This window comes from Lepidothrix coronata, unplaced genomic scaffold, assembly GCF_001604755.1.
Source record: "Lepidothrix coronata isolate B3197 unplaced genomic scaffold, Lepidothrix_coronata-1.0 Scaffold55, whole genome shotgun sequence".
NCBI classification, from domain to species: Eukaryota; Metazoa; Chordata; class Aves; order Passeriformes; family Pipridae; genus Lepidothrix; species Lepidothrix coronata.
In genome coordinates, this window is record NW_016690235.1 from 5219571 (window position 1) to 5240344 (window position 20774).

General features: G+C 43.2%; 2 protein-coding genes across 3 annotated transcripts in view; one reads left to right on the forward strand and one right to left on the reverse strand.

Moving 5' to 3' along the window:
• Positions 1-7391, reverse strand: part of NCBP1 (nuclear cap binding protein subunit 1) — a 31433-nt gene extending 24042 nt beyond the window's left edge. The window contains exons 1-9 of one of the 2 annotated variants that reach the window (XM_017816462.1): positions 7277-7376; positions 7157-7236; positions 6936-7021; positions 6266-6366; positions 4941-5097; positions 3756-3863; positions 3179-3300; positions 2606-2675; positions 869-1084 (exon numbers count right to left, since the gene is read on the reverse strand). In XM_017816462.1, the coding sequence (XP_017671951.1) occupies positions 869-1084; positions 2606-2675; positions 3179-3300; positions 3756-3863; positions 4941-5097; positions 6266-6366; positions 6936-7021; positions 7157-7190 (894 nt within the window). In that variant the 5' untranslated portion in view covers positions 7191-7236; positions 7277-7376. Of the gene's footprint in view, positions 1-868; positions 1085-2605; positions 2676-3178; positions 3301-3755; positions 3864-4940; positions 5098-6265; positions 6367-6935; positions 7022-7156 lie in introns of both variants that reach the window. The other variant, XM_017816461.1, reaches the window with a different exon arrangement.
• A 60-nt stretch (positions 7392-7451) lies between these two features.
• On the forward strand, positions 7452-18510 carry TSTD2 (thiosulfate sulfurtransferase like domain containing 2). Its single transcript, XM_017816387.1, has 9 exons — positions 7452-7550; positions 7635-7924; positions 8880-8988; positions 10658-10783; positions 11956-12061; positions 13729-13847; positions 14465-14623; positions 15568-15706; positions 17058-18510. Exons 1-9 carry the CDS (start codon positions 7491-7493, stop codon positions 17336-17338), a joined length of 1389 nt encoding a protein of 462 aa, XP_017671876.1. The 5' UTR covers positions 7452-7490; the 3' UTR covers positions 17339-18510.
• Positions 18511-20774: the final 2264 nt, after the last annotated feature.

The window sequence follows — 20774 nt, forward strand, 5'->3', positions numbered from 1 at the left end:
AACAGGTAGCAAGGTACCTTAGATACATTTACAGGTGAAAAAAAGTGGTCCAACTTCCACATAAACTCAGTGGGGTCTCAGCTGTCCTTTATCCTTCAGGACTGAAAAGGTGATGTCACACAGTTCAACACAAACCTCAGACTCGTGTTTAAAACAAAATGAATACTAAGACTCATCATAAGAAGAAAGAGGAACAAAACTAGAGAACATCATTCTAAGTTCATAGAGCATCTGCTTCTTCCTTTGCTTTGAGGAGTCATTGGGCAAGCTACCACCATGCAGCCCAGAAAGAAAAATCACAGTTTAGCTAGAACATGATTAAGAAATAAAGCCATAGAGTAGAAAAATACATATTCATGTGTATTCTTTCTTGTTCACTGCAAAAAACAAAGGCCAACAAATGAAGGTAAAAGGCAGCAGACTTAAAGGAAATGGAGGTATAAAAGCATTTGGGGAAGGCAGTACATATTCTTTTCCTGCACTCCTTTGTTCCACAATATGCATCAACAGATTTTAACAGACGATAAACATCGCAATAAATACCAAATACCCAGCCTGGAAAAAGACTCCAGTCACCAACCTTTTGGAAGCAAAGTCTAACCCTGTGAATGTAGTTTTACTAGAGACATTAGAGAATTCAGTCAATATTGTCATTCTAAGCATCACAACATCTAAATTGTCCTCCCCACAAACTTGGCTTTTACAGTAACTTGGTAACTTCGTTCATTTCTGCAGAAATACCAAAGCAAAACTGTCTTCAAACCACTCACTATCCTGGGAGAGGGGGACATCACATTTTGACCAATATCAAGCAGCCCAGCAATCTTACAGTGAAATCCACTTGCCATCTCCCACAGCAGTCACATACCTCAGGGTCATCTGTGTAGTCAAACATCCTAAAAATAACCCTTGGCATCGGGTACACCGAATCCTCAGTATGAGGTGGAGGGGTGAACGGAGGAAGATTGTGTTGCAGAGCTTCACAAAGAACGCTGTCAAAAGCCAAGTAGGGCCTCAGAATGTGTCGCTCCTGCCAACGGTCTTTTTTCAGCTTCTGAATCTGAGACCAGAGGCAGTCTAAATACTGAAGGAAAAGAGTGAGAAACGTCAGATGCGCCGAATCTTGCAACAAAAATGGCAGTTCCCTGAGCTATCCAAAATGTATTCCTTAAATTCCATACTCCATTCTGAAAAAAAAACCCAGTTTCTTAAACTGCTGCTTCAGTAAACTAACAAATAATTCAAGAACTCTAAATACTAGAGCTGCTCCTAGTTTCACACAACGTTGTGTTCAGTAAAATTTAACTGCTGGCAGTTTTTTAAACACCAGCAGGCAGCTCAGGAGTCCCAGTGGAGCTACAGCAGTGAACATCATGTCAGTCATTGCTCTTTGGTGGTATTAAAACAGACATATCATCATTAAAATGAGAAAGACATTCTGTAGGACTGCCATGCTGATCCCAGAGCAATCAAAACTATCAGCTACTGCATATTCAATACATATACAATATTATCAAATATTAAATACCTTTGCCATGGTTTTCAACACAATTTTGAGTCCCAGCATTCTCACAGAGATAGCACTGACATCTGTGCAACTGGCAATACATAGTCTTGCTTTGTTTACTTACTCCAGGAACTCTGGAGGCCTGTGGCCTTACTGAATGCAAGTTTAAAATTATAACTTCTACATGGAAGTCCTTTGCATTTACTGAAATCATCACACTACAAAATGTGAACATTACAAAACTGGTAACAATTAGCACTTGAAGTGCACAGTCATGTCTGCAAGTATGGGTAACACATGGTCTCAAATGCAGTCAGCTAATCTCTCTACTGAACTAAACAAGAAAATTCAGACACTGGGCAGGCAAAATACTCATGTAGACAAATTAATCATAATCAGAAAGCCCATCCCTCCAAATTATGATTAATAAGAAAATTGTTAAGGCTGTGATTTAATCGGAACAGTGAATACAGCATAAGAGGGCCATGCTCCAAAATATCCCAGAAAATCAATTTAGATACCCAACATTTGTCCTGAAAGTTAGGGGAAAGAACAACGCTCAACAATATTCAGAAAGGCAAATCCCACCCTAAGCTAGCCAGATGCCACCTCTCCTCTCCATATTTTCGGCTTGATTGTGAAAGATGGCATGGTAACTGCTGCACACAGTTTCTATATATGTGTTTAGCATTCCTAAGGTTGAGAAAGCAAAGTCACTACAAAGGGCTGTTTCTCACAGATGGAAAACATTTAGGGATAAGTAAGAAATTACATTCTGTTTTACACAGAAAGTCTTTTAACATGTCCTGCAACCTGCAGTTCCAAAAAAACCCCGCTACAATCTACAGCCATTCCTCACTTCATAACATTTCTTCAGGGGCCTGTCAGCACACAACAAAACACTTCTTACTCCATACAACCTCATATTCTGAACCAATACTTGGAAAAGAATTCCCCCCACACAACTTATTGGAATTAATGTCAAACAGCAGACAATTCGTACTTTTAGAAGTGCTTTTTAATTTTGTGATAAAAGAACACCTTAGTACAAGATTATTTTTCAGACTTTCTGAAAGAAAGCATGTAAAGTCCAATCACCTCTTCTTGTGGATGTGGTTTATCAGCTGTCCACACCTGCAGCATGGGTACATGAATCTTCTGGCGGCGTCTGTTTAAACAGGAAAGAAAAACTGACTTTTAATGGACTGATTTAGGGCAGCAATTTTGTTTTTCCCATGAGTGTACTACTACTTGTTCTTTTCAGCTGATGAAGTCTACAGTAAATAAAAAACAGGTTTCTGATTACTTAAACTATCAGTACATCTTGACAACAGCATTAACCTGAAGCACCTAGACAGAATGCAGTGACACTGGTTAGCACTAATGCAGCAATTGATCAGTGTTCACACCACACTTACAACTCCAGCTGCTCCAGCACGAGCAGAACAAGACCTATAACATACTCTAGAATTAGACACGACAATAAAACTTTCCAAATTCAAAAATCTCTCCACCTCACTTATTTTCAGGGCTTCCCTCCCCCCCAGACAGTTCAAACCTAAGGCTTTAGAATACTTTTAAGTGAGCAATAATCAAAGCTATTAATTCTTACTTACTTTTAAATATTTAAACAGATACCAGTAAGAGCGTTTCTAATGGGTTACAACTTACTTCAAATAACTTTCTGTTTGAGACAAGAGACGATCCATTTCAGCGTCCTTTTTCTCATATAACTCCTTTCCAACCCAAGGCAAAGACGACAGAAATGCAAACATATACCAGTCACATCGCACCTACAGGAAGGTAACATACCAAAATCTAAGTATACAAGCGAGCTCCGACAGATTTCGCACGCGCATACATTTAAATTTGAAACATCGGCACGTTGTTTTGGGGGGACGTAAAGACCAGCAGTTGCAGATTGAAACGTCTAATTTTTCGCTTGAGCTGTGATAAGCAGACCTGAAAAATGGCATCACTTTCAAAGTCCTTCTGCAGATTATCAGTACAGCAGAAAAGCCAAACGCCAAAGTAAGGTAAAATAAATTCACTTCAGCCACTTCACTGGAAAGGACCATACTTTCTTACTGTATGATTTATTTCCCAATTGCCACGGGCTCCTTTTACTAACGCTCAGGAATTCAGTTTGCTGTCTCTAAAAACTTCCTGTTCTAAGCATAAGTACAGGAGACACGATACAGACAAACTGTGAAAACTGCCCTAGAGAGCCCACAGATCTTTTGCTTACCTGGGGTACATCCTCCTCCTGTGTCACACTCACAAAGTTCTCGAACATAGCTACCATCGAAGGTGCAGCTATTACATGACAATTCACAAGATCAGACAAAAAACGAACCTAAAAAAAGAGAAAAAAATTGTTTTAAATGAATACTTTTTAAACTGGCCGCACAAGAACGAATAAACTTTACTGAAATGATTAAAAAACCCGATCAATAACAGCATAATACCCACTGAGTACCACCAAGACCGAAATACTGCACACTGTACAGACCCACCTTTCAAAGCTAGAAAACAAGTATCATAAGTGCTGCCTAATATACTGTTCACTATAATGTCTGTAATCTGCTCCACTGCCACAATACTACAAGGATAATATTCCTGACTAAGGAGTGATGGGGAACACCAGTATGCATTCTAAGACATGGAATCTGATATTACAGAAGAAAACTCCTGCACTTCTACCCACTCTATAACGTATCAGATCACCAAAATAACAGAAATTCCAGCAATTAGGTCTTATTAGAAAAGTGTCCCATAGTTGAACAGCAGTCTCTTGACTGGAATCTTTATTTTCACCAGTGAGGTTCAGAAGAAGCTGGGAACTTGCCCACCAGTGGGCTTCTAAATCAAATGCTGCTGAAGTTCTAATATCTTTTAGCAGACAAAATCTGTAAGCAGCAAGAATGGAGCCAATGGTTTCAAAGACAGGTAGCACTTAAAACTGCTTGTTTGATCTTCATCTCTCATAAGCAGAATGAAAACAGCCATCAAAAACAGCTTTTAAGAACCAAATTGTTCACTTTCTTTTCAGTTTTTTTCCAAGAGAGCCACAAGACCATTGTATACCTCTGAACACAACAGAAGCACAATGACTTTCATTCATCTTTTACATTTGACTGAAGAACAGGTGGAGAGAAGCACCTCTTTACCACAAATTCAATTTTTCACCGGAAAAATATACAGTTGGAAGTAAATTTTGCAACTGTAATATGATTTGCTCTCCCTTGAGGAAGGAAATACTTCTCAATTAACACAAACTTCCTCTTGGGAGTATTTACAGTGCACTGCACGTTGATGGCAAAAGAGACTGTAACATACACTGCAAGGTCCAGCTCTTCTGGAACGAAAAGGTAAAGGAGGAGAGGAAAAGGATGAGGAGAAATGTAAAACAAATAGACAAAACTCCACTTACCAAATGCACGGCTTCGTTATACATATTTACTTTCAGACATTCTTTAAGCTGACGAATCATGGCTTCCACAAATTCTCCACCAAAATTGTAGTTCCTGGCATTCAGCAAGCCAACCAGTGTGGTGTAAACAGTAAGCTTTTCTGGTAATAGACGTGCACTGACACAGAAAAAGAAACACTCTGTTAGTTGTTTATTCATCATGTGCCAACTGCATTGCATCTTAGAACCTCCTTCTCTTATTTCATGAGGAATTAAGAAAAGATTGCTAGCACAATCTTACAGTCTTATCCCACAGTTAGTATCTTACAGGTAACCTTTTTTGTTTTAACCGCAGCCCCTTAAAAACGCACGTGCCATTTTCAAGTATGTTTATGGTATTTGCTTTTTATTTTTATCTAATTGCTGAGTATTCCAGAGGGTTGGCCAAATAATACATGTGATGGAGTTTATGCAAGGATGTAAGAAGTTGTTTTAAGTTCACAATTTAGAAAGAATTTTATTATACAACACAGGGAAAGCCAGGCCCTACCATAAAGAATTAATTTTCCTCAGCCATTTTCGTATGCATGAAAGCTAACCCTGTACTTTCAGAAGTGTCTTATTGCTACAGGTTAAAGAAAAAAAAAGGCCCTATTTGCCTTTTATTAACAAATATTGCTACAAAAATAGATTTTAAATACCTGCAAAACCAGATACTTTAGTGTAGGTTACAGTCTCCCCTACACCCTTCTTTTGTACTTGTCTTACCTCCTGCCTTAGACACTGCACAACCCTGCCCTCAGACACCACTCAGTAACCCTGACATAGGGCACCTCTGCTCCTGCACTTTGCAAGGGAGAGTAAGGAGAGCTGTCAGGCAGCAGAGAGGCTACTTTCTGCTCCTCATGTTTGGGCTTACAAAGACATGAGCGAATCATTGTCAGAGAAGAGGAGAAAGCAGTGAGAAAACATCACAGATAGTAAGACTAAATAAGTGTTGGCAGTCAACAGCTTTGGTGGTCATAAGCACTTCATCTGGATACAAGAAACTGCCCAGCATTGCTGTGTTCCCACAGCTACTGAAGAGCAGCTCTGAAGTTTCTTCTACCTGCTTTGAGCCATGTACACATTTCAAGTCAGAGTAATGTAAAGTCATATTTTACTCGAATTACGCCTACTACGTAACTAGCTTATTCCTCTATTTCTTTCATTTGTAGTAAGACAAATTCCATGCTGTGACAGCAGCAAGGAAGTAAAGCCACTCTTGGCATTCAAACTACCCTAAATACTTAAACTTATGCACAAAGAAAACACTTCCCATATTCCCAGACCTCCCCCATACGTACACAGTGCACAGTATTCTTAGTATCTTGCTTTTGTAATTCGGCAGATCAGCTTCCAAAACACCAGCTAGGCCCTCCAAGTTGCTCTCCAAAGATGAATTACTCTAAAATTAAAATATAAAAAAAAAAGTTTCATCATCAACCAGGCAATACAAACCAGCCTGACGAGATGTCACCTCTTTTTTCAGGGCAACAAGCAGTGATAAACTGCTCTCCCGTGCCTCAGAGAAGGAGCAGCTACTCCTCAGAAGAGCTGCACCTCACCAACCTCCCCCCCCAGGAACTCCAATGACCCCCCTCTTCCACTAGCCCCAAATTCTGTCAGGACTGGAAACTTGTGCCACAGGCAGACCAAGTTTATTCCTCCACATCCTTGATGGAGTGGGACCACCAACACCCGCAGGCATACAGGTAACAAACTATTCGCTGGCTGTGTATCCCTGCTCGGGAAACACCACGCTACAATTTAAGCACTTGCCCGCCACGTGACTTTTCAAAAACCGACAACTTTCAACGTATCTCACAACACACGTGGTTTTTATTTTGGGGGGGGGGAACGAGGGGTCGGAGGGGGGGCGTGGGGGGGCTACTACAGACGAACCGCTACCACATGGCGCGCCGAAGGGGAGGGGGGAAAGGGGAATAAGGCTTTAACTCTCCCGAGCTCGCCTACCTTCTCTCCCACCCTGCAGATGAGCGACTCGAGCCTCTCCTCGATCTCGGAAGGCTCGGAGGTCCTCCGCCTCTTGTGGGGCTGCCCTGCTCCAAGAACACACCGAGCACAGCGTTACCGACGCCGGAGAAACCCCCCCGCTCCTCCATTCCCGCCCCATCCACCCTCCCGGCCGCCCTCGCCACCCGGGGGGATGAGGGCTAGGGGAGCGGGGGGCTCACCATCGCTGTCGTCGCTGTGCCGCCGCCGCGACATGGCGGGGAAGAGCGGCCGGAGGGAGCGTTGGAAAGCGGCGAGAAGCCTCGGGAAGCGTCGGGAAGCGTCAAGAAGCACTGGGAAGCGGCGAGAAGCCCCGGGAAGCGGCGAGAAGCAGCAGGAAGCAAAGGACCAGGACGCCTCTCGCGGGCCCAGAGCAGCGCGCTCCTCCACCGCCCGCGGCCGCGCTGTTTCCGGGGCGGGCGCGGCACCTCCCACCCGCTTCCGGGCCCTGCCCGAGCGCTTCCGGGGCGGGGCGGAGGAGGAGCGGAGCGGGCGCTTCCCGGCGGAGAGGCGGAGATGGTGCCGGCCGAGGCCGGCGCGGCCGGCAGGAAGCAGCGCGCCCTCGCCCGCAGGAAGGTGGGTCGGTGTGGGGCCGCGCCGGGCCTGGGGCGGGGGTGGCGCGGTGACCTCGGTAACGCGGGTCCTTGCGGTGCCTTCCAGGCCTTTTCCCTGTTCGTAAAAGCCAAGGAGGTGCCGGCCGCGTCCCGGTGTCCCGGCGGCGGAGAGGGCGTGCGGTGGCGGTGCTGCCGGCAGGCGTTCGAGGAGCTGCCCGGCATTCACAGGCACGTCGCTCTGCACCACTCCGGGGACGTCGGGCGGCAGGAGGGGCTGGATGCGGAGCCGGCAGAGGCCGGAGGGAGCCCCGCGGACGGCCCGGCTGCTGCGGGCAGCCCAGAGATCTCCTGGGCGCTCCCGGACACGAGCCGCATTAACCACGATGATCCGACAAGGTAAAAAAGCCCCTCGTCGGTTTGCAGGCCCAGGAATGGGCTTTACGTGCCCATCTTTATGCGATCATCTGCCGGTAGTACCTTTTGTGAAATTCAGTCAAGCAGCACTTTTAAAGTACAAAAGTGGTTTTCCCCGATATTCCTTTAGCTCTTCGAAGTCTTTGGATATCTTTTATATAAAGATTTACTTCAAAGTATGATCTTACAGTTTTTTTACAGTAATAATAAAAAAGTGCTTCTTACACTGCAGGTTTTTTGATGGTAGTTCAGTCTACTTAGGACACTCTCAGAGCTTTATCATCCCATGCTGTTAAAGCTGACCTATACAGGTGCTGCTGGACAGCTTGGATCTGTAAGGAAGGAAGATCCATAACAGAAAAGAGCAGAACAGCAGGATATGCTCTGCACATGTTCCTTTCCTCTGCTCATTCAGGTACATTAAGGGCTTGTTAGTTATAAAGTAGGTTCACAAAAACGTTCCTGGCTGTGAGAGAGTATGGCTTGTGCTGCACAGAATGCAGGCACACACAGTCTCACTAAAGGTTTTGTCCTTTTAAATTTAGATAGCTCAAGCACTTGAATTTTCAAGTCCCAGTTTGGCAGATTGAGCATTTAATGGGACACCTGTGCACACAAAAATGAGCAATTCTTGTGTCCTGTGTTAAGAGAGCACATGTAGGCCACTGGCAGAAATGCCCCATGCATCACAGATAAGTTCATTTTGTACCCAGTCCTGAGAACTAGAAGTATGAGCGCTTTTTTTAGTTCCTTCTCTTTGAAATAAATCAAACCCAGTAGTGCTAATCCTCCAAAGTTTGATTGGGTTTTTTTCTCCATATAACTGCCAGAACAAGATCGTCTGCTTTTTGAATGTTTACTACTAATAGTATGTTTTTGTTCTTTCAAACCCTAACATCCTTTTTCTATTTGCTCGTCTTTACCATGCTATGGGCAGCAAGGTGGGAGAAGTACTTCTGTATTACTGTTATTGTGAGGTGAAGGATCCAGAGAAACTCTGTGCTTGGCAAAAGGCTCTGTGCCAGCATCTGCATCTCACTGGCAAGGTAAAGTTTTAAGCAATTAGTGTATTCTTTAGCAAAAAATCTTTGCTTACTGCAGGACAACGGGGCATGTGGAGAATTGGGTGTTTTGCACCAGAAGATGTTAATCTATTATAACCCCATTACGAGAGGTAGTCAGACTCTGTAAGGTATCTTTCAGAATTCTGCCCAAGAGCTAAGGCTATAAAGGAAAAAAAATACAGATAATCTTATATTTGTTTTGGTGCAGGGAACCCTTGGCTGTGCAACATCCAGCCAGCCTCTGATCCACACACAGTACATGGTGCAGGCCCTATTATTGCAAAGGTTACCCCATTTCTGTCGTTTGAACCATTACACATGGAAGCAGAAAAACAAGTTCTTTTATCACTCTTGCTATCAAACAGAAAGTATATTCACGTGAGACCTCCCTGATGCACTTTTAGATAAAGGCAAGGAGACAAGAGGTGGCATAATCACTGATGTCAACAGAGAGCTGCATGCAGGTGTCTCAGTTAGCATTACTAGGCTGGGTTTTATCCTGTGGCTAAAGGGTACTGCAGCACAACACAGCCTGAAGGCCAAGCTGGACATGCAGCACTGTGTAGTGTGCAACTGGGATTGCTCTGCTTCATGGTTACATGTATCCTAACTCCTTGGGGCACATTGATCTTCCAGCCCAGTAACTACACCAACCTGTAATCCATACTGTCAGGAATTAGGTGACAGCAACTGACATCTTAGACCACACCATGGGAGAGCAGTGCTCATTCCTGCACAGTCTTTGTTCTCATTCCTGGCAGGCCAAAAGGATGTGAGTTGCTTAACTAGCTGGCCTCTTGAGGCTGTGGGCAAAGATGAGTTTTAGCCTCATGAAGCTGATGTTGCTGTGGGGAGAAGGAGGACAACTCAGAGGAGGAGACTCCTTTTGTCTTGTCTTTGACTTGTCTTCCTAAGTAGGTTCTTTCTATCTGCCCATGGTAGGCACCTTCCCTGTTGTACATCAGCACAGGAGATGTGGGGGTGAAATGTCCTGATGCATTCACTTCTTTTTTTGCTCAGCTCTCTTGCCTGGTGGTTGGTATTTTTCTCAAATTTCTTTTCCTTTTTTTTTTTTGTTTATCTCATCTCTGAGGCAGGTACAGCATTGAGCTTCTTAAACACTTGGTTTTTTCCTTGCCTCTTATATTCAGTCTTCCCTCCCTCCCCCTACTTCAGCACTTTTGTTCATTTGTCAGTGCTGAAGATAAAATGACTCACCCTGAAGTTTAATATTAGATATGATATTATGCATATTCACATTTTCCTTTTAGCTGTGTGAGTCATGGGGCACAAGCCTATTGTTCTTACTGAGGCAGACTTCCAGTGGGAATTTTAATGCTGACTGCAGGATTTGCAGACAGCAATTTCTCTGTTTAGACAGCATTTCTGTTTATTGCAGGGACTCTTCTGACCATCTTGTTATGATTCTTTTGAAATGGCTCAGAAGTGATTACTGGGGTTTTTTTTCCTATTTACTGTCTTCTTTATGTTCAAATTCAGTATAACCATATTCTCCTTCCTTATTCAGTAGTCTCTTTTCTGAACATACTCTTGTGCCTGCCTTTTTCATCCAGTCATATTTTGCTAATTTCACTGTGATCTGCTTTGGTGTTTCTAAGGCTCAGCCCCAGCTTCTCCTCTTGCCTCCTAGGTACGAGTTGCTTCAGAAGGGATTAATGGGACAGTTGGTGGAAGTAAAGTAGCTACCAGTCTGTACATTGAAGTTATGCTTTCCCAGCCTCTGTTCAAAAACATTTTGTGTCAAGAGGATTTCAAGGTATGAAAAAATAATTTCTACCTAGACATTGTTAGTGCAGGTCATTTAATTTTTAAGAAATAAGCACATTTTTCCTGACAGCATTACCTCTGCTGTAGCACCTCTGCTCTGCCAGCACTTACCTAAGCCAAGGGTTCTTAAACATACTTTGTTTAGATATCTTTGCTGGCTTTTGCCACTGTTAGCAGTTATCATGAGCAGTGACAGCAGCTGCTACAAGCTTTGACAGCTATGGGTGCAGCTGCAAAGCCCCCCATATAGGTGAATAAGGGAGAGTGCTTCAGCCCCATCATTCTTCAACAAGCATTTTCTCCAGCTTGAGTAGGCATCACGACATACTGTTAGGCAAGGAAAGTATTTCCACACTGTCCCCTTCACCCTGATTTGAGATCCTTGACTGGACGCCTACCGGTTTAGGTTCGCGGAGGCTTTGGTGTCTGCACAGGTGCATTGTCAATTCCCTGGATTGGATATCCTCTAGAGAAAACACACAGGCCCAGTCAAGAGGTTTCTTCCAACTCCGCTTAGTACCTGGCTGGAGGCAGAGGTGCTAACTTATGCTTGGGCCTGAGCATATGTGCTGATGGCTGTCCTGAGATGGTGAAGGCAACTGTGGCTGGTCCACTCTGTGGCATCCTGGTAGGCTTTGGCTGCCCCAGCACTGTAGGTGCTGGTTTCTCTGTGAGGGAGGAAAGCTGTTGCTAAAGCAGAAGCTATTCTTCACACAGTTTTACTTGCAGGGAGAGCTATTTTTTTTTTTTTCATAAGCAACTAGACCGAAGGAGTCAGTGCAACTGTGAAACTCAAATTCCACATTTGAGTGATGATTCAGTCTTAGCTTTTTAATTGTCTGTTGTGCTTGGCTGAATTTCAGGAGGAATTGCATTAGGTACAGTCATATGTAGATGCTAAAACAGAACAGGGATGGAATTTTACTCTGATCTTCAAACTCTTTGGGCATCAACCTTCATGCATGAGTACATTACAGTATTTTCTGTATTTGCCTCAACCTCAGGATTTAAGTATGGATTTCAGCAGGAGAGACATTTCTTTCTCTCAGCCACCAAGACATTTTCATGTTCTAATGAGTTGTAGAAATTAAAGTGAGTAGGTAACTTTAATCTTGACACCTGGCAAATGTTGGTGAATTGTTTTTGTGTTTGATTACGTAGAGCAGTGCAGGAGGAGCTCACTGTTTCCCAGACCTTCGAGTTGGAGTATTTAAAGAAATTGTACCTATGGGCATTGATCCAAAGATAGTGTCTTATAAAGAAACTGGTAAGTTTATTTGATGAAATCTAAAGCTTCTCACCCAAGTGAAGCGTAAGTGAAGAATAAAGGAATAAACGTTATACATTTCCCTCTGCACAATGGCCAGGACACAGGAGAAACAGATACTGATTTCTTACTGGTACTCGAAAGCTACTAGTACAGAGAATTTGCTGGCCCAAATTTTAGTGTGCTAAGTGTTTAGCTGCCTCAGAAAACTTAATATTAAGTATTAAATTCCCATTTTGTGGGAAACAGTTTCAGATGACATCAAACCGTTACCTTGTTGTGGGACAGGGACACACCTTGGCTTTAGTTAAGGAGTAAGTCACTGGACATCTGCTACAGGCAGATGTAAGAGGAAACTACGTATGATGGTTAGGAAAGACATTTCTATGCATGAATATATTCATATTTGTTGTAAGTATTCTGTAGGAGTTTGGGACTCCTCAGAAAATAAATCATATAAAGAGCTCCAATGCTCTTGTTGGGGTTATCTTGCAGTAAGATCCAAGCTGTATAAAAAGAGATTTTTTCTGTGGAGTTGCCTTGTGGATCCAGTGGGCTCTGGTGCTGTGGATGCTGAGAGCTTTTTCTTTTTTAGAAAATGCTAGAATCGCAGTAAAGCTTCCAGTTGAGTATATGCATGTCCCTGTGTTGTGGACTGCTGACTTGGCTCTGCTCGTTTTGAAGCCAAGCTCTTTTAGTGTCTTTTGCACTAAAGCAAAGCCAAGTTCTCCATGAGGTCAATGCCACTCCCCTAAAAAAGACTGCATTTGTTTTGTGCTACCTGTAGCTGCTTAGCATTGATTATGCCTGATAAGATATTCCTGGCTGTGCAATTGCTATGAGGATGCTTATATAGGTGGTGAGCAGGAGCACAGCAAGTGGCAATTAACAGAGCAGTTTGGGCTTTTTTTTCCACTGAGAGGTTTTACTGGTGCCAAACTTCTACAGCATCTTTTTGTGTTTTTGGGAAAGGATTATTTTTTATCCCCATTATTTTGTAGTTTGTGGGATGTATGTTTGGATATATCTTTCCTTTTTTTTCCCTTTTCCCTCCTATTTTACAGCATTTTATGGAGATGGTTCCTGTTACTCAACCAGGTTGCTTGTAGGGGGTTTTAAGATAAGGTAAAGGATTTTGCTGGGGGATTTTTTTTTTTTTTTTCATTACATTGGGAGTCTTAAGTCCTGAGCAACCTGAAAGCTGAGAAACTTTCTGTAAATTGAAGTTGTACTGAAGTTAATACGTCCTTATGGAAATTTTCTATTTTTATCAAGAAGAGTTTCAGTTAAAAATTGCATTTCTGTGTGCTTCTGCACCTCCAAATATAACGACAGATAAGCAAAGGGAAGTGAAACATTTTTCACTCTTTCTTTTACAACAATAAGAGGTGCCAGGAGGATGCAATAAAAGACCACAGAGACAGGCTTCTACTGCTTCTTTGTCACGTGGGACAGTGTTGTGTTTTCTTTCATTTGCCAATAGGAAACCAAAGATGGATAAACTTGGCTGATTGAGTTGGGATGAAAAGGCTGTGAACAATCAAAAAAATCTTTTGTTTGGAAATCTGAGGAGTGTCTGGATCAGTGAGATCTTATGTAACATTGTTTTGTAGTTCTGCTTCTCACTTTTCTTCTCCCTTTCTCTCCCTTATTTTTTTGTGTTAAAGGAATCCATTTATCCCCTCAGGAATTTCATAGAGAAGTAGAACAATATTTGTCTCAGGCCAGTCAAGGACAAAGCGATACCATCTTGCTGGATTGTAGGAACTTCTATGAAAGTAAAATAGTAAGTGTTGTTTGCCTGCTTCTTGCAATGTGTTGCAAGTGCTGGGGTGAAGCATGTACCATTGTGAGGGTGTAACCTTAGAAGAGATGCCATATTCCAGATTGACTGTAATGTGTACCAAGTTTAGTAGTGAATATTAGACACAAGCAGTAGAGGACTTGCTCACAACTCAGCCTGGAGCTTGCCTGGCTAAGTGCTTGTACAGCTTGGCAGGAACAACACAAAGTGATCCATACAACATTAGCAGTGAACGTTTCAAGTAAAAGTAGCATAATTTGTAAGGATGTTTTTCAGCATTTTTTGCCTTGTCCCATGTGTAAAAAAGAACAAGGGCATCCTGCTGTCACAACCACCACCCCTCTGCGTTGTGGTTTGTCCTCTCTCTGACAGTGCTGTTGTGCTTAGCTCAATCTTTTCTGTTTGGATGAGGAGACATGCTGTGTCCAGAATGTGTTTTAATGCATAAATGCATCTGAGTAGCTTCCTAAAACTACTCATCTGAGTAGCCCAGATGAGTGTTCTGGGCCAAACGTTTGTTACTTCCTCTAGTTTGAAGCACAGACCTTACCAGTAATACTGCTTGTAACTGGTTGCATGGCCATCTGTTGTTATTGCAGGGGCAGTTCCAGGGCTGTCTGGCTCCAGATATCAGGAAGTTCAGCTATTTTCCCAGCTACATAGATGAAAACCTGGAGCTTTTCAAAGACAAGCGTGTCCTGATGTACTGCACAGGAGGGATTCGTTGTGAAAGAGGCTCTGCTTACCTAAGGAGCAAGGTAAGATGTTGTTCTGAGGCACAAGTGTCGGGGAGTTAAGACTGCTCTAAAGGCACCTGTCTGTTTTGCTGGTAAATTCTTACTGTGCACGAACTGCCTAAAGCACAGGTGGGGAAATAAATGCCTGTAACTCGTGCTTGCCTCGTGCTGTCTCTCAAGGATGTGGATAGTTTAATGCAGCTCAGTATAATCTGCATGGTCTAGTGTCACAGCAGTGATTGCTCTGTGAAAATAATTATATAACCCATTTGTTGATAAGAGGTATTTTTATGTCCACTGTTAGGAGTGTTTTAGGAGGGCTTGAGACCATTCTGCAGTGTTTCCACAGACTCTGTCTAGGTTATGCTCTGTGGTCATTACTGCACAGCTTGAGCATTTCAGAGTGACGAAAATCAGCCAGTCAGTGCTTTCCCAGTGTTGTGGAATTAAATCCAGCACATTGCATTGTTCTAATTGTGCTTTCCATCCCACTCTTCTCCTGGATCCTTCCCTCAAGGATCAAGGGAACAGAACACATAAATGTTCTCCAGAGACTTAAACCTTGTTTGTTTTTTCTCTGCTGCATCAATGTGAGCCCTGAGAAATTCTGCTTCTGATAGCAGTTAACTACCTAAAAACAGAATAAGTGGCAGTTCATGGAGGTTTAAAAGCATTTGATCTGTGATGCAGCAAACCTCCCTCAGGTGAGGAGGTTACCAGCTTCTTTTGACTGTACAATTAAATGCCCAGCCGGGTTCATGTCAGCAAGCCAACGTTGTGGAGCTGCCCAGTAGTCCCTGATGGCATTGCCTAGAGTTGTGGGTGCACGTGGTGCCATCTGATGGTCATTGGGAAGCTGCTGCTTTTCACTGACCCCTGGCATTTACGACATTTGCTTTGGGAACTCTGGCACACCACCACTGCTGCGGTCTCCTTCAGCTTTTCTGCTAATATGCTTTAAACAGGCAGTGTGCAGAGAGGTTTACCAGCTAAAAGGTGGAATTCACAAGTACCTGGAAGAGTTTCCAGATGGATTCTACAGGGGGAAGCTGTTTGTATTTGATGATCGTTACGCCATTTGTTCCAATGAAGATATCATCTCAGGTAGGACTAGATAACGTAAGTGCAGAAGGCTGGGAAGCTATTGCAATCATTTCCAGAGGTGTGCAGGACAGGGACAGCCAAACTGGTCTACGTAGTTCTTCCTCATACTTGGTTTGATCTTTTAGTGCTATCACTTTTCATGATGACTATAAACTCTATGGCTTTAACACATAAAACAGAAATGAGAGAAAAGCGGGTCACTAAAAAGAGTTCACTAAAACCGGAGCAGTGAAAGGAAGTATTCCCTGCAGAACATCTGCTGTTATGAGCCATCTGCACCTATGGAGAGATACATGTCAAGCACCACTGCTGTTGTTACCTGCTCGTTGCCCACAGTGCTGATCAGACTGTGGTTGGCCAAATGACCCAAGTTTTAAGTAGTTCTCGTGCTGCCAGCAGTTCTCTGCTCCAGTAATTTCACAGAATATCAACTCAGGCTACCAGGCACTGCAAGAGTAGTGGCACTGTGCACTACAGCACTTTGTTATTTTCACGCTTTAAAGTTTTCTGTAGCTGGTAGAATTTCAGTGACCTCTAGTAGAAGTTGTTAAGAACACAGCTTGGTCTTCTGGCTGGGATTGCTCTTCAGTTACTGCAGATGAAATGATCTGCTATCTTGCTATCAGTTGCCACATATAACAAATAGATGGAATTTGGTTCTAGTCTTTTTTTTTTTTTTTTTAGGAAGCAGTGCTGTTTTTTTCTCTGAGTTAGTAATTTTTCAAGCATAACTTCTCATTCCTCTGCTGCAATTAGTGTATACATCTTGAGGGAGCCTGACTTGGTGTAGAAACAGAACACACTCTGGACACATCACAGCCATCCCTCCAGAAGTTTCAAAGGGAAGTGTGGTGGTGCAGCTAAATTGGGCTGTAGCTTTCAGTTAGAGAGTTAAAAATTCTGATGTTGTGGAAGGACTCCACCAGGACTGCAAATGACACCCCGAACAAGCCATTGCTTGTAGATGGAAGGAAGTTCCATGGCACCCCTTCCCCAGAGGCAACATTTCTGTGTACTGGCTTAGTTAACACATGCATATCTTTCTTCTTCTCTTGGCATTAAGAACATTAAGAATCTTTAAATCTGTCTATTCAGAACTAGAGGAAGGACTAGTGAGTACTTTCCTCTTTTCCCGAGAGAAAACAGTCCTAAGTTTTTCACATCAAAAACAGAAGTTTGAAAATTAACTAGATTCTAGAAGATCAAGCTAAGCAGGACTTAAAAACCTGGAAGACAATAGATAGCCACTTAAATGAGAGCTGGCAGCCCCCTGGTGCCATAGCAAGCTCTCTTCGAGGAGAACAGCCGGAGCAGTGTGGGTGTTAACTTTTTCTTTTCCTCCTCCCTCCAGCATGCAGATACTGTGGGGCGCTGTGGGACCAGTATAAACTTTGTTCGAGCCAGCACTGCCGGCAGCTTGTCCTGACATGTCCAAGTTGTTGCAACAAAGGTCTTACAGCTTGCTGTCCTGTTTGTCAAGAGAAGGAGCTCAAGGTGACTTCAAGGGCTTCAGGACAGACACTTAAGGAGGAATGTGAATGCACAAGGAGACGTCCAAGGGTACCTATCGAACGTCCAAGGGTACCTATCGAACGTGTCTCACAAAGGATGCTGGACACAGGAAAAGATTAAGCTGTTTCATTGGCTGATCTGACGCGTGCTGATGTGAAGGGCTTCTATAACCAGATCCCTATCTGTTAATCAGTTAGGTGTGGGAATCATGAAAATGTGTTGGCTTGGAAAGTCTTGTTCATATGCTGCCTTTAAACCTAGAGTATGCCCTGAAAACCATCCATTACTTGCCTGTATATTACCAGAGTGCCCAACGTGCCACCAGCACTGCAGGATTCCTCTCCCTGGGGACAGCCTTGTAGTGTGGCCTTTACCATGGGGATTTTGGAGCAGAGTATCTGCAGTGTGACAGAGCTGCTCACAATTCAAAAGAAACTTAAGGGACATAAGAACAATTCTGTTCTTTTCTTCCTGCATGGATATCAATCTGTCTGACCTCTCCAGTGATCATGCATTTGCTCCAACAGCTGATATTAGGGTGTGCAAACAGCAGATTTGGTGTGGCTATATGACTAGATTACAGCTGAAGATATTTTCCATGTGCATGCCACCTCCTGCATCTCTTACTTTAGACCAGTGAGAAGCAAGGGGTAGTTACCTGAAGTCGCTGACTTAACTCTTGTGTAAAACTGGCTGAAGGCAGCATAACTCCTTCAGCCAGTCCTCCTCTTGTAACTGGAGCAAAGGCCCAGAGATAGTCTGCCCAGCAATACTTGTGTGATCTGTAGGATGAACAGCAAAAACCATCCTCATTCCAATGCTCAGTCTCCCTGGGAACTGTTGTTTCCTTCAGCTTGTCAGTATATGAAATATCCAGGGCTCGGCTCTGCTTGCACTGAAAAAAACCTGACAGCTTGAAGCACTTTGAAACAAGCACACAAAAAGGGAAGCACAGAGACTGTCAAAATACTGGCATTATGGCACTGAAAGTGATGCATGTGGGCATGAATGTCAGCAACAGCTATAAGGAGGTTGCAAGATCCCTTATCCAGGTTAAATAATTCAAGATCTGGGGAGCATTTGTGCTTTTTAAACATGAGTTGAATTTTTTAAAAGCTGCAAGATATTTATGCAATTTCCAGCACCTGTTAGTGGAGAAATTGTCTTTGAATTTGAAGGAACCTACAGCAAATGAGCTCAAAATACTTTCCCACATGCTGCTTTGTGTGCCTGATGCTGTACAATGTACAGAAAGGATTTATTAATAGTGTAGATGTGTCTTGACTGAAAAATGTCTTTGAAACGCACTGTCATTCTGGGAACTAAACAGCAGTTAGTCATTTGGGGTTTTTGAACTGGCAACTGCTTTTGAAAGCAAGAAAACAGTTCACAGTTCTGCAGTTGCTTAATAGCAGTTAGGGCTATGTTGTTTTCATACAGATTGTAACTTTCTCCCATGGTGCTATTAATTCAGTAAGGCCTCAAGTTGGCTTGACTAGCAACTTAGATACATGGACATGGGTTCCATGGCAAGCATTTCTTCTTGTTTCCAGTATTGCCATGGTGAAATAATGGTTCAGCAACTGTCTTTTTGACAATTCCATTAAGGAGGCCAAACATTGAATCTTACGAATATTTTCTTTGAGAATCTTTCGAGGATAGCATTTAATAGTAAATCTGTGAAAATTCCCAGCAGTAGACACCTTCAGCAGAAGTCTAAGCAGTACCAATGTTTCCCTGACATCTTGCCTCCCAGTCTTTGCTGGCCTGTTAACCTCTGTGGTTTTGAGGGCTGGAGTATTTGTGGAGAAGCATGCAAGCTGTACTTGCAGGTCTGGTCTAGAGCACTGATGGGGAGTGTTCCAGGTTGCATGGTATGCTCTTCTGGTGTTAGGCTAAAAAGAAACACAGTTTTGTAATTCAGTCTGTCAGCAGGTCTGAGACACTGTAATCAGTTCATAAGGCTGTTTCAATACCACCAGTACAGAATGGCAACAACTAGATTTTATATGTAAACTTTTGGAACATCCACGATGATAAATAAGCTTTAATGCTTCCATTAGAATTTTTTTAAGTACTGCACAAATACACTTCACCTGTTGTGTTGGATGTGCTTGATTCTGCCAAGGTAAATGCTGAAGCCAAGCCAGTCTACCACATGTTAGACCTGGCTACAAGGTACAATTCTGCTGAGAGCTCCTGGCAGCTGGAGATTCTACCTCAAAGGCAGAGGTGAGCCATGAGGCCTCTTCTGGTCCTTGCTGTCCTAAGGCAAGGAAGGAGAAGGGTTTGAGATGTGTAGATGGAGTCCCATAAAATCATTTTCCCTCTGCTGCAGAGAACAAAGAGAGGGGTAAGAGACATCTGTAGCCTCCTTCTTGCAAGTTAGCCCATAAGCTGCTCTGTATCCTGTTTTCTGGATTAGTTTTGTTGGATTAATACAAGTAAGGACTTGCCATGTGAAATGCTTTGTGGTAGGATCTGGGCATCTCAGTGGTAATGCCTGAGAGAAAGCACATTAGCTCCAGGAGAGGGAAGGCTTTTCAGCAAGACTGGCTGTTGACTGCCGGATGCTGCAGTCACAAAACGGCTTTTTCCCCCCTTTTCCTGCAGAGCTGCTGGGACAAATAGTGATGCATTTGCTCCTAAATACTACAATTTTGTACCTCCCTTGCTGCACAGCTTAATGCCTTTCACCACAAGGCCTGATGCCTCAGCACTGTCTGTCTCTGCTGCACAATGCATCTTGCAGCAAAGCGGCTCTGTGAGGATCAGCTGAGGAACCTGGAATGATCCTGCCAGCTTTATATACTTCTGGGCTGCATGGATGCTGCTATAGTGAAACACAGGACAAAGTTCTTGTCTTTTTTTTTTCTTTTCTTTTCTTTCCTTTTTTAAGAGCTGGGTTTTATTTTTCATGTAGGAAAAGATGCTGTAGTAGTATCTGTGGTAGTGCTCCCTATTCTGCAGATGCATCCCCTTGCATATCTGGGTTTCTTAGCACCATCAGGACTTTCCAGGATAAGACGCATCTATGTTCTTCTGAAGCTGAGCCTGTACCATGCAAATTTGAGTGGATGGCTTAGCTGAAACTGTGTGGTTCTGATTTGATGATTTAGTTGGCCATTTTGAAGTCTTTGCAGCGCACATGGAAGAAAGTGGCTGTCTGCCAGTTTCTTCGTTTTAGTATGTTTTCAAGTGTTTTTCTTCTGCAGTCTCTTCCTTTCCTGATACAGAACTTGCACAGTGGGGAAAAGAAGCTGTAGTGAAGCATTTTATATCACACCACTGGCACATTTATTAAGATCTGAAGAGCAATGGATATGTTTCCCACATTGCTGAATAGTGTTTCTCTGCTTTGCTGGTCAGAGCTAAGCTGTCGGTGGTGTTTGCGCACAAGCTCTGAAGAAGTATGTGGGACTTTTGCTAGTATATGTGTAAAAGGCTGAAAAACTTCACTCTTAACGGATGTTTAAAGGGAGATTTCTATCAAGAGAGAACATTTTCTGAGACGTGTCATCTGACCAAGATTAAGGCTTCAGTACAGCAGCACTTC

What these genes read in the sequence shown, in the direction of transcription:
- TSTD2 (XM_017816387.1), top strand. Translation starts at nt 7,491, where the DNA reads ATGGTGCCGGCCGAGGCCGGCGCGGCCGGCAGGAAGCAGCGCGCCCTC. An exon ending in ATCTGCATCTCACTGGCAAG is followed by an intron (nt 8,989 to 10,657) that starts GTAAAGTTTTAA and finishes CTTGCCTCCTAG; the next exon opens with GTACGAGTTGCTTCAGAAGG. An exon ending in TGTGTCAAGAGGATTTCAAG is followed by an intron (nt 10,784 to 11,955) that starts GTATGAAAAAAT and finishes TTGATTACGTAG; the next exon opens with AGCAGTGCAGGAGGAGCTCA.